General features: G+C 38.2%; 1 protein-coding gene across 1 annotated transcript in view; it reads right to left on the bottom strand.

Annotated features, from left to right (window-relative positions):
- The window catches only part of PMS1 (PMS1 homolog 1, mismatch repair system component), a 44184-nt gene extending 30715 nt beyond the window's left edge, over positions 1 to 13469 (bottom strand). The window contains exons 1-4 of the mRNA XM_009948936.2: positions 13338 to 13469; positions 8554 to 8736; positions 6394 to 6496; positions 4567 to 4730 (exon numbers count right to left, since the gene is read on the bottom strand). Of these exons, the coding sequence (XP_009947238.2) occupies positions 4567 to 4730; positions 6394 to 6496; positions 8554 to 8736; positions 13338 to 13469 (582 nt within the window). The remainder of the gene's footprint in view (positions 1 to 4566; positions 4731 to 6393; positions 6497 to 8553; positions 8737 to 13337) is intronic.
- Between the last annotated feature and the right edge of the window lie 404 nt (positions 13470 to 13873).

A 13873-nucleotide genomic window follows, 5' to 3' on the forward strand; every position in this document is an offset into this window, starting at 1 on the left:
TTCTCAGCAAAGCCACTGAACAACGAATGGAAGTAAAAAACGAGCTATATTCCAGGTCAGCATGAAAGCACGTTGGCTGCAGAGCACTGCAGATTCTGAACCATAATTCCTCTTTATATTTTAAGACACACAGATTAGGGAGGGACTTAATTTATCATCATTACATTAAAAGGAGTAGCCTTTCCAACTCAAGAAAGAGCTTACGTGCTGTTGTTCCTGCTCAACGCGGATTCCTTTTCAACATGCAGCTATAGTAGAGTTTGTGAGCACAATGAACGAACGCAAAGTATAATGCCATTATTAGAACTGGTAAATTTACCCTAATGCACTTTGTCTCAAAAAAACTCATGCTTACTACAGAGGACTCAAGACACAGAAAACAAACAGGTTTGGACTATTGGATACAGACTGTAGGTTGAGATTATCCAACTCTGGAAATAAAAGGAGACTTACTGTAAAGAAAAAAAATGAAGATGTCATCCTTTAGGTCAACATCAGCCACAACCACAAAGGGTTTGGGGCAGAATACCACCCACAGTTATAATAGCAGCTTTAAAACAGACCTCTTGCATCCAGAAGTTCTGACCCAGGACTCTCTCAAGAAACAAACAAGACGTAGTTCTAGGCAGAACTGTGTGTGACCAAGGCTTCAAAATATTATGCATGAAAAACACTGGAAAAAGAAAAATATTCCCTTATAGTTTTCCTCAACAGGAACTGGAAAATTTATTGGGTCTACTTGTGGCCCACCCACGTTTTGCACAAGACATGGGACCAGTTCTGTGTAGTATGACCTGCTGATAAGCACCATCTAAACCACCTGTCGCCATAATTTGTTCAGCCCTGTTATATCTGAACTTGTTAAAACAGGTATAGTTATTGGGTGTCCTCTCTCATTTCAGCATTTGTGGAAGAAAGGCAACTAGAACACAGAATTAAAGCATTCCGTATCATCAGCCTTTCAACACACAATGGCATTTCTTGAACATCTGTGGCTTGTAAGACCAAGTTGAGGGCTACTGGTGTTAAACAGTAAGGACTGTGAAAACTGTTATTCCAGGAAAGAGCCCTATGCCACCTTGGGTAAAATACAGCCAGAGCCCATAGGCTAGAACATGGCATTTCAGGCTGAAGAGTTTGACACTGTTTAAGCGGTAGCTGACTTTGGAATGTTCTTAGCACGCCTTCAGATAACGTTTTAACTTTAAATAAACTTAATGAATACTCATGTAAATTATTTCCATTTGGCTGTCTCATTATTCAATATGCTTTCAAGGAACACGGTGATGAAAGAAGAAAAATACCTCTTTCTAACATAACCATACTGGCAAGAGGATCAACATTATCAGTATTCAAAGAATGTCTTGGCAGGATAAACCTTCATAAAAAGAAGGAGCACTAGCTAATCCAAGTTGTCAAAATAGCAATAGTACTTCAAGGGTTGATCTGCAAAGTGGTTCATTATTTATTGCTAAAGCAAACAAAACATTCTGAGCAGAAAGAGCAACTCAGTATTTCCCACCTTGGAAATCCACTAGCAGAACATACACAATAAACGAACCCCAGGATGACTGACAAAATTATATCTATTTTCTTACTCACTAAAAAAGGAACTCAACAGCAGGAAGAACACTGTGGTTCTTCACAGAAATCAGACACTTAATGGTAATATTTTCCAAACTAACACCGATATGAAATATGGCACAATAACAAGAAAAATTTCTGGAAATGTCATTCAGAAGTACAAGACACACACCTTTTAAAAAAAAAACATGGTGGAAATAAAATATGCAGTGTATTGCGCATCTTAAAAACATATATACATTCGACAGCTCAATAACAGGCCTGACTTGCCAAAACAAGCTTCTGCTAGAATCAGTTAGGCAACCATTTTCAGATGCCTAACCTCAGACACTTTTGTGGAAGCTTCAGCCTCATTACATTCTTCCTCAGTAAAGCTAGGGCTATGCTTTCTCACATTCTCTTTTAACTTCTTATAAAATACAGGACTTTAAAGACTGTTCAGGTTGGGTTTTTTTTTAAATGTACTAGTTTTCTCATTTGATTTGGAAATTCCTTCAAAACACACTTTCATTTACACTTTTTTCACTTTCTATCCTTTCTACTCTTTCAACCCATCTTTGCTCATCTCCTTCTGTAATATCTCATCTCTGCTGCCTCCTTGCTCTTTTAAGCCTTGGAACCTGACCTTATTCCTGACGTGTATCTTCTTCCATTGCAACAGAAAGTATTGGCTCAGCCTCAAGAATCTGGGATTCTAGGAACTCCTCTGAATAACTGTACATATAATTTTTTTTAACTAATATATAATCTATGAGCTACATGAAAAATAAAGCCATTCTAAGAAGTTGATGTAAGAACCACCACAAAAAAAGAAAAAAATCACAGACAACCCTACTCAGTAGAGTATTATTCTAGCATAGATATACTGTAGTATCACTATAGGAAAAACACCTTCTGATCTGAATTAAATAATTTTAATGACAATAAAACTTAGCATCTGAAGGAAAAAGAACATAAATACTCAGGTTCTGTGATATTATGGTAAAACGGATGCACATAGACCTGCTGAAAGTTGTTATACATTGGAATTTCAGATTTCTTAAAAGGTATGATGCAATAGGTAATTTTTTATTTTGCAAGGAATGACAATAGCAGCAGAAATACAGGAATTTGCATTCAAAGTTTGTTTTTAACATTTTGAGACTATTTTAAAGCATTTAAACATGCACAGAGACAGACTACATTTTCTGTATGATTTCTTAAGCCTCTAATTTTTCCTGCTCAGCAACAGCTACTGAGCGACCTCTTGTGCTGAAACGTTTGAGCAGTTTCTTACATGTTTTCTTTTTTTCTAAATAAATTAAATGAACATACGGCCGGCAGTGCAAAATGAAAAGCCAAAATATCAGCACCATCTCTGTCATTACAATGAATAATACTGCCTGCAGATAGCATTTGCACTGATTTATTTTACCTACTCAAATTGTGTATTGAAGAATTTACCTCTGAAGCGAATAGGCTAAGTAGTCAAAAAAAAAAAAAAGCACAATGGCTACTGTCACGCCACTCTCCACACCATTTTTGCAGTAAGTATTGTGAAAAAGGCACGTGATCAACTTCTTGCACATTATTGCCATTGTATTAAAATAAGCAAAGAAAAAAAAAAGAAAAAGAAGATATGTAATAGTCTAATCAAAGGGGATGAAATCAAAATATCTTTAAAAAAAATCATCTGCAACTTGTCAGAGAGGACAAAAACAAACCACCAATAAAAGATAAAATTCGTTTTATCAACCGGCATATAAGATCAATACTGTGAACCACTGGCTAGGTATGTCAAGGGGCTTAATGCAATCCAAGAAGTGCAAACCCCTGAGATCTCTGGTTTCAAACTTTTTGTAGTCCCAAGGAAATAAGACTGAAAGTAACTCCACTTTGGAATCCTAATTCTGTAGCCACAAGGCTGGCTTTTGTTTTTCACAGTTATCTACACTTTGATATACAGAAATACATACACAAATATAATCAGAGCGTGTTATACAACTCCAGAAAAGGATGGGCAATCTGTTGTCATTTCAAGAAATCACAGTGTCATTCATCATTCCCACTGAAAAGGAACTGAAGTGTGAATGTTTGGTTGATAAAGTAACTGAACAAAATTGCTCAATGAACAGGCCAAATAGCAAGATCAACAAACAAAATTATTTTAGAACAGAAAAAGAATTGCCGAGGGATCTGGCCACGAGATGTCACTCTCTACTTTGTGGCAACTTGGAAATTCATTAGCATAGCTTTCCTCTCAGAGGTGTCAAAGGCAGGAGTAGAGCCAATAAAATCAGCTGTGTTAAATTGGGGTCAGGTAAAGGAGAACTGCCCAACGTGTCATTTCTGTACTTGTGCGTGTAATTTCTGTAGCTAAGTCATAGAATAACTGTTCAGTGTGCTGTAAAGTCAAAGTAGCCTCCAAGCAGCCTCTGAAGCCATTCCCCCAAGTCTAAACAAAGAACAACTAGCTCAACTAAAGCCTGCTGTTATAACAGACGTTATTTTTGCACGAATGTAGCAAATTGTTTTGAATTTTTTAAAAAAATAAAACCATCATTACGCATTGACCTCTTAAAACTCAGCATACAGCAAGGTTCTATGTGCTATAGTGTCTATCCAGATACATAGCCTAAGCAAGTTTTGAGACTTCTTTCAGGCTTTGGTTAACACTTTATCAGGTCCCATGGGCTAGTAAGCTCTCTGTTCCACAGAACACCACCAATACCTTTACTAACCACTAGCATGTAAAATAACTTTTCTACTTCATGTATCTAAGCAGGCATCTATCAGGGCAGACCAAAAGGATCTGAGCCCGAGTTTTAGAGTTTAGGATCAAAATCTGTAACCATCACAAATACACATATATGAAGCAAAGAAAGAAGTGGAAGTCCAAAGCAAACCTATGATGAAAGAAAATCAAAGATTTTATGTAACTATTAGATGAACTACATAAATTTGTAAGAAAATGATCCTTAAGACAGATAAACAACTCATTACCTTATTATGTGTTAAGGTTATCCTCAAGTCTGGTTTTATGATACCATACGCTGTCAGTAGATCTTGGACTTTTTTCAGTTCTTCCTTACATTTTCTATTCGTTGAGAAAAACTGCTTTCTCACAGGAAGATTCTTGAACAACTTTAGGACTGTTACTGTAGTACCTGCAAGCAGGTAAAAAAAAAAAGTACAAATTACACTGAAAAGCATATCACTGGATATTGAAGAAACTTCATTTTTACTTGAAGAGACCTGTCTGCATGCTGCTGCATGCAAAATAAACCCCAGTAACACTAAATTAGATTATATTAGCATGAGAAGAAATATACCAAATTGGCAGTCATCCTCCCCCAAAAAGTACCTACAGACCTCAAGAGCTGTGATTCCCCTCCTTTATTTAGAGTTATGACTGCAGCATTAAGATTTCTTTTGTACACACTGACAATAGCAAGAATCAGCACTAAATAAAGCTGAAGACTCTTCAGTGCATACTAAGTTAACTTCTATTAGTAAGTGATTAACAGACTAGCATCTAGTCAGACACATCTGGCGCAGCAAAAGAATACCGTGCTTCATTAAAGCCCTTGACAAGCATTTGCTTTAGGGTAGTAGCTGAAAAAGTCAAGTACCTCTGTTCGAGGCACAGTACATAGTAAGAGGAGGAATATTCATCTACCACACAATCACATAAATTCGTAGCCAGTAAGGACACTGCAAGGTATTAAATATATGTCACAGAATTCACTCAATCATTCAACAATTTTGTCAAAAGACAAGGCAACACAACCCACAGGCTATCAGGCTGTGGAAAACTACAGTCTAAATCTTAAGAAGAGTCCCTGGTTGAAATGAGCTAACATTACAGTTCTCAGCTTCAGCTTTCTTCAGTATTTGCCAATTGGCAGCTTCTTCTTGCTTAATGGCTCCCTGCAGCCAGTTAGTTCTGAGAAGGAAGGGAGCTGGTTGACAGTCAGCTCCCAGTTGGTGCACGAGCACTGCAGCCAGGTGGGGGGCAGCTTGTGGGCACAATATTGACAAGCAGCTACCGCAGCTCAGCTGGGAAAAGCTGAGCTTCATGGAAAAGCTGCAATCGCTTCTGCAGGAGCACACCCTTGTCAAAAGAAAGGAGCACATCACTTCTCTTCTGGAAAAACACACTGGCTGAAGTATGACTGTGAGGGCGCAGCGTGGTCCTAATGGTCCTCGCTGAGCAACAGTTGGCTGAGCAGAGCATGAAGTAGAGCAGATGCTACCCCAAACCTACACCACATCTGAACCACCAAGGCCACCTCTGAGATAAGGGCAACTTTTAATCATTCACACAAACATGCAGAAGGATTTCTAGCGACACACCCTTCCCGCAGGTTAGAAAAGACAGTGACTTTGCCTGGTCCTATAGCCATGCTCCTTCCAGCAACTCTATATAGCAACAGGGTAACTCTTCCTCCTTTAAGTGAGGATTTTGCTATGTACAGAAACATTATTTCGGTCCTGAACAAATATTTCACGTGCTTATATAAGTAAATCTGCCCAGACCTCGGGCACTGAATTTTTACAGCTTTTATTTCCAATGTTAGCTTGAAGAAGTGAGTCAGAGAAGGAGAAACTAGTTTATAATTACTATCTAAAGCAACTTCTAAGACATACTACTTCTTATGATAATAATGCATTCTCAGCTGACAGATATAAGGCAAGAAATGTTGACAGCTGCAAAGATTTCACACTCAGCCTTCAAGTACGGAACAGGTTATTTCAACATCAAATAGAGACTCGGAAAAACATAAAATACTTCTGTCACAGTGCAACACCAGAACAATGATATCCTACCTTGCCCAAGATGGGAAGGCTTTTTAGAAGTTACATGCCCATTGCTATCCAAAGCATACTGCGTGCTGAAATCATCATCAGCTGTCTTTGTTGTGATCAAAACCTGAAAAGAGCGATTTAAAGATAATTATGTTAATCAAGGATTCAATGTTCAGAATGAGCTTAGATGAGCTTTGTTACCACTCTTACCGTTGTGTTATTTCAGTCACCACAATTACATTTAATGAGTTTATACATTTTTTCTTCTTCAGGTGTTCCTTGCAGTCACAGAAACTTTCTGCATTACTACTCATTTTTCCATCCATTTAACTAAAAGCCACACATTTCTATCACACGGATACACAAGGCATAGCAATCCCTACTACCTACAACACACACTCCTGTATCTTCTATTCTAACACAGGCTAAATCAATTGATAATTCTGCATTTTAGTCCTTCGTGAAAGAAGGCATACTTAAGACAACTTCTTAAATTCACGTAAGATTCCACAAACATAACTATTATCAAACAAACAGTATATTATCTTTCCACACCCAAACTCATCTAGCAATCAATAGCAGCATATTTTGTAAGCTATTAAGGTAATATAGACTGGCTTTAGCAAGATCAGTCATAAACCAGAAGTTCAATAAAACTACAGTTCCCTGAGTTCAGGTATCACCATTTTCAACGATAGAACCACTGCACTTTAACCACCTGAAAGACACAAAGGTTATGACACATACTGAGCTTCAGTATATTTTGGTTTGTATTAGTGTCTCATATGAATCATACAGAGTTCAGACATGCCTCTGGAGAAAAAACACAGTAATTGATTAATTGGAAATGACAATATTATAGACCTACTTAAGGGCCAATAGTAAAGTACCTCTTAAGTGAAACTTCAGGGGGCAGTTTGGGTAGGCATAACACAATTAATGCCAGGAGTGTTTAATTAACATAATTACTGATCCAAGGACTAAAGCAATACCTATTGAAGTACTTAATACACTCAGGCCACCTCCCATCTCTTATGAAATGTACCATAGAGCTGATTAAAAGCTCAGAACAGGTGGCATCCTGCTCCGACAACTCATCAGAAGGAACCAATGATTGAGGTCTGTCCTCATCTGTCAAAACACCAACACTTTTGAAAGCATCTTTGGAAATCTCCACCCAAACACACAACCCACTCCTGCTTAGTGTAATGAGAATGTAGCCCAAGGTGGCAAGGAGTCAAGCTCAAACATCTCTCCTGACCTCAACAGTTGAGGGTTCCAATCAGACACAGATACCAGTATCTCCTTGCAGGATCTAATCCTTGGCAGACTCAGAAGAACCCAAAACTTGACCTTGGCACAACAGGAATATAGAAAGGCAGAGCACAATGGAACAGGTAGATTTTGTGCCCTTAACAGCCTGAACACCTTTCAGATGGTTTTGAACAAATTTACTTTCAGTCCACAAGTTAAATCCTCAGTATCGGCACATTTAACACAAACATATGGATCGGACTCAGACAGGCCAGGGAGCAGGTTCCTGATTACTCATATGGGCAACAAGGTTTGTGCAATTGCAGTCATATACACACCAAGGAGCAATATGGAGCCCAGCAAGATCCCATGACTGCCAATCACCTAGATAACATCAAGGCAGAAATCGTTACTGGAATGGTAGCTATGTGAGCCCTCAGTTCCCTGAAATGATTTCTCCTGGCCACCATCTGCTGTTCCTCATTTTGATTTAGCCTAATTCAAGCAGCAAACTCAGTCATACTCTTTGACATTATATTTGCTGATAACGCTAAAGAGGATAAGCCAGTGTTCTAAGGAATCACGTATCTATACCCTGATACGAAAGAAAAGGAAACACTAAGCAACCTGTCTCTAACCTATTGTGACCGAGGAAAATAAACAGGGCACTGCTGTGACCAGTATGACAGAAAGGCAGGACTGACGCTAACAAGGAACCCATACTGCTTCCTAACCATTTGACACAACTTCTGGGGAGGTGGGGAAAGGCAGCATACACAAGCCAAACTCTTCAGAAAACATATCCCTGGCAGGCTGCTGGAACAATTTAAAGTCTTTGCACTGATATCTTATTAAAACTTTCACAAACACACACACACAAAAAAATCACAACACAAAAGACTAGACTCAGTTATAGCAACTGCTCACCTCAGATATGCAGCAAATTGATCCCAAAGCTTCCCCACGGAAACCGTACGTTGTCACCCTTTCAAGGTCCTCAGAAGAGCTTATTTTTGAGGTGTAGTGTTTAATTGCCATAACTGGAACATCAGCAACCTTGATTCCATTGCCATTGTCTCTTACTTCTATTTTGTTAAACCCATAATTCTCCTAAAAAAGAACAAAACATAATGGAGCACTAAAACAACCGAATTAAGACAAGCTGGAAGCAGCTAAGGTTACAGCTTCTAGCCATCCAGATGGAAGTGGGAGTTTTGCTTATTTGGAGAAACCGAGCAACTATAAAATGTCTCTGTTTAAAAAAAAAAAAAAAAAAAAAGAACAGAACAATACAACATGTTAGCACAGTAGCAATGGCTTATCTAATTAAATAATGTAATTCATACCCTGTGGTTTGGAAACAGCACATTAATATAAATACAGTAAAATTAAAAACACGAATTAAGTAAGGGTTTTTTTAAACTATGATGAAGTTTGCAAAACCTAAACTCAGAAAGAGGTCTATAGCTGGAGAGCTAAAGACTTTCACCTCTTCTCACTTACCTATTTGTTTGGTTTTTTTTTTTTAAAAAATCATTACAAATGCAGCTCTGCATCCATTAAAATCAGCGAGCCCTCACATAGAACTGTTTTCAATTTCAGCCTTGATTTATGTGATTTCACTACTTCACTAGTTTTCCAGTCTCTATATTGTGTCTCAATATACAGAAGCTGAAATTCTAATGGAGGGGAAGGCATGGATGGGGACAGAAACAAGAAAGCTTGTAAAGAGGTATAATACTTTACAGAAAGAAGTAAAGTTCCTAGAGGCTCTTAAAAACAGCTTTCAAGGAAGCTAAGTTCAATCTTTGTGATTTACCTTTACATATATACAATACATATTTTACTGAATTCTAATGTAAATATGTCATTTCGATAAGCACGAGGCTAAAACTCCGAAAACCCAGATAATTAGGACAGCTAAATGAAAGATGGAATTTAGGTTCTCAAACAAGTACAGCAAAAAAATGCTTCCTTCCAGCTACATTACGATCTGCACATATAAATCGTACCCAAAAGAATCAGAAGCCAGGAGGAGAAAGTTAGCTAGGGCTGCAGGATCACTAACCAAACTTCTTTTACAGAAGCATGCCTGGCTCTTTGAAAAGATTATAATATAATACACAGAAAAACGTTCTGTAGTGTGTAATAGATCTAGGCGACCTTAAAACTGTTTTTTGCTTCCACAATCTTAAATGAGTGGCTACCACCACCGATGCTGTACAAAGCATGCAATGGTTGCTCACAGAAAGCTGAGAAAACTAACTTTGTTGTCTCATCTGGGCAGACACTGGAAACAGTTATATTCCCAGGGTTATTTCTTGAAGTAAAAAACCAATGCAATTAAAACCAAAAGGAAGCTCTCTAAAGATACTATCTGTATTCACACACAACCTGTATGAGGAAACATCAAAACCCTCTGAGGTAGGCACAGAACTATATATATTTCATTGATACCCATATTTCTATTCTGTATATTCCACTTTTTGTATTCATGAATGATGCTAAAGCTATCTCCAGGTGAAAAACAATGCTTTCGCTAATATTTGAGTCAACCTCCTACTGGGAAGCAAAACAGAACCTATGCAATGCACTTCGACTGAACATAAAACACATAACGAGATATAAATGGGAAACCTTCTACCCCACTGCTGTATGCACTAATGAAGGGTTTGAGCATTTTACAATGAACCTCTATTTTCCATTCTAATTTTTACTTCCAGACCACTTTTAACTGCTTAGGAAAAGTGAGATTTATCTTCCTCAACTTTAATCAAAACATTACATGAATGATTCTCTATTTCTTTTCTAATATTGTGCATTTTTACTTGCACATATTTTACTTAAAATATTACAGTGCTTAAACTTTGTATTCTGTAACACCTTCCACCATCCTACATGGCCTAAATACTACTGAGGCCGTGATCCCATGAGATGTTTAAGTTGCTCTACCAGATCACTGATGTCAAACCATATGGTTCAACTCCCTCCTCTTTTACTCACGGCTACACGGTCCCATCTTTGTTTCAGCTACAGCTCTGTTAGTCATAAGAACCCTTAAGGTCAATTCACCCCATTAAACTGGCACAAATAATCCACTTTTCTTGCTGGGTTACTTTTCTTTTGCATTAGCAAGATGAATGGATCAGGAGAGGCAGAAGTATCTAGCAATGCTGTGCAGAGGGATGTAGGACTTTGCTTTTCAGGTGATGAGATAGATCAGTGGAACCCCACTGCAGCTTCCTCTGTGATTAAAGCTCCCACTCCACGCATTGGAAAAAAAGGTGCAGAAATGAGTCTGCCTTTTACAACAGCCATTTTGTATACTAGTAGCAAACCTGTAGTTAAGATTTGTCATTCCTGAATCCCAACTTTGCTCCAACTACTAACACAAGCTGTGGCTCATCTTCTCTATTATGCAGGTCTCAATTAGACTGTGCAGATTATTCTCATAAACCCCTGTTATTAGAGGTCAGTCAGGGAAACCAACAGACCGATGCCCGTGAAGTCTCTTTATCTATACACAAGCAATTATATTGCTGCGTGAACAGTTTTTAGCATACATGAAGCCAGGACATCAAGCCAAGTATAAAGCCATCATTCTACATATGCTTAATGAACAGCCATACTACAGAGGCAGCTGACCTGCTGCTAACAACAAGGCAAGCTCCACCATGTTCATATTCCAAACAGCAACAACGTTGAGGTTCAAATAAATAGACACCTTATAGACAGGCCACAGTTCAGTTTCTAATCAAATGACTGGCTTTTAATTGTCATTAATGTCACATTTTCTAGAGCTACAATATAAGCTGATGTTTTTCCCAGTGTTGTGTAAAAGCTAGTTGACACACAGTGCGAAGAAGCTCAATAACATCACCTATTGGAGTCTGGTCAACCAAGAAGTTAACAAGAATAAAACACTAGCCAAAGCTTCCCACTACAACTGACCACTGCCATGGTTTTTACCCAAGAACCACTTCACCTGCAGGTTAACTCCTGTCTGTCTGTCTCCAAAAAAGCCAATCCTGTCTTTGTTTGGGCAAATTGGATAACAAGTCTGAACGACTCATCTAGCCTTCCTAATCCACCTGGTAAAGGTTAGAACAACGAAAATGCTTCAAGTTTCAGGCAAAAAGCATCAAGCTGTAAAACGAATTTTTGAAGTTTCTCTATTATGCTTTTGAACTAATCCAGAGATAATGTGGTTGTTGAGCTCTATTATGTCGTTGACCTTATTTAAACCTCACACAATAAAAATAGTAATTTGATATAAAAATATTCTTATCACAAACAAATCCCAGAAAAAAAAAAATCCACTGTTTTACAGTATTACTGTGTACAGTTGTGCAAAGTGCAGGTTTCTCTTCTCCCCTAGTACCCACAGAAGAACAATCAGCAAATCTCGTTTACTCACTGACAACCTGTGTTCAGCCAGGTTGGTTGGTTTGTTTTAGAAACAGAGTGATTTGGATTGGGCTGAACTGACAAAGAATGTAACAGTAGTGCAGATGACTCATGCACTAGAAATGGTTGAAAACACTCGTTTTAATTGATTTGGGACTTCGCACTATGGAAACAGCTGGTTATTGCACTATGAACCCACACTGATTAGAGGGCTTTCTGCTCTGGCTATCTGTGTGGCTTTGTATTGGCACTCCAGAGACAAGGTTTGTTCTAACCATTTTTTAAGGCTCCAAAACCTTCTGTTGACTTCTTGCAGTTACCGATGGGCTCACAGGATCTGATTCTGATACCCTTACCCCCAGAATTGTGCACACACTACTTACTTTGGAGTTACTCACAAAGCGAGATGAGTCTAAATATTGAAAGATAGAGGTCATCACACCAGAGTGAAGACAGCATATCTTCAGCTCACATAGGGCAAAAAACAAGCAAGCATGTTCCCTGGCATCTGCAGGAAACCATGCCCAGATGGAAAACACTTGAGACTCATTCAGAAAAGACAGCAGTGGCATGGACAAAGAAACAAGCAGGAATTGCCCTCCTAATTAAGAGCATTTGTGTAACAAGTCAAAAATAGCTTATACATTCACTGTTACTTGTAGGAAAGAAAACTGTATGCAGTTCTGGGTACATCCATTTATACAGGCTGAAACAATATGCTTTCTTACCAAGTGGGAGATACTGCTACTACGCAGACGCTGACAAAATACTGCTAAACCAGAAATACTCATGGTAGCAAGAGAAGCCATTTTACCCATTGTTAGAAGTAGCCAGAGCTTACCACGCTGATTAGGGACCATGTGGTAATTCACATTACAAAAACATCTAGCATGGCCATCAACCTTCTCCATTGTTTCCATTTTCACCTTCCTGACAATATCTCATCATGAGCATTAAATGTACCAGTCTAGCACTGAAACTTAAGTCCAACATCTTTTAAAACAAGCTATTAGTCAGAAAACGTAATTGGTAAGTAGGAAAAGAAGTATTAAAGAAGTTGACAGGTTTTCCCCAAGATACACTCAGAAGCACAAATATGCTTTACTGTTTCACTGGGGCCTCAAAAATGTTAATGGAAACTGATTTTGAACCATTTTTATTTGAGGTTGCAATATATATGTATAAATACCATCGATACCCTTCCGTTCCCCAAACCACGACAGCCTAAAATATACATTTGCAGTGGAAAAACTTTCCTTGCATCTTATTTTTACATCCAACTCTTTGTAAGAGAGAGAACTCACCAGTTTAATATCAATATTTGTGGCACTGGCATCCAAAGAATTTTCTATCAGCTCCTTCACAACGCTGACAACTGACGTAATCACCTGAGAACTTGAAAGGAGACGAATAGTCTCTGCTGGCAGCTGTTTCATAGTGGAGTAAGATTCAGAGAAGCTGCATAGAAAGGTAACAGAAAAAGAAATGTAAAAGGCACGTTATAAATAAACATTTCTAGTTGTTTCACAGCAATTTTTAAAGGCAGGTGAAACATAAAATTAGAGGTGAAGAGTAAAATGTTCAAGATACAGCAGGACCCAGCTTCCTCTGCAGTCAATGGGAGTTTGACTTGGGGAAGAAACAGAACACAAGCCTAGACTAGAAAACACAATTTTAAGTAATTAAACTTCCAATGAAAAACTTTAACAATTCGGAGGTATCCTGAGTAAACCATGTACACTGATAAAACTGTGTGTTATCTCACATTTATACAGTCATCTCCTCTAAATTACTGTAACATGGGGTTGTGATCTCACAACTACAACAGAGTAGACAGACC

This window comes from Leptosomus discolor, chromosome 5, assembly GCF_034619465.1.
Source record: "Leptosomus discolor isolate bLepDis1 chromosome 5, bLepDis1.hap2, whole genome shotgun sequence".
NCBI lineage: Eukaryota > Metazoa > Chordata > Aves > Leptosomiformes > Leptosomidae > Leptosomus > Leptosomus discolor.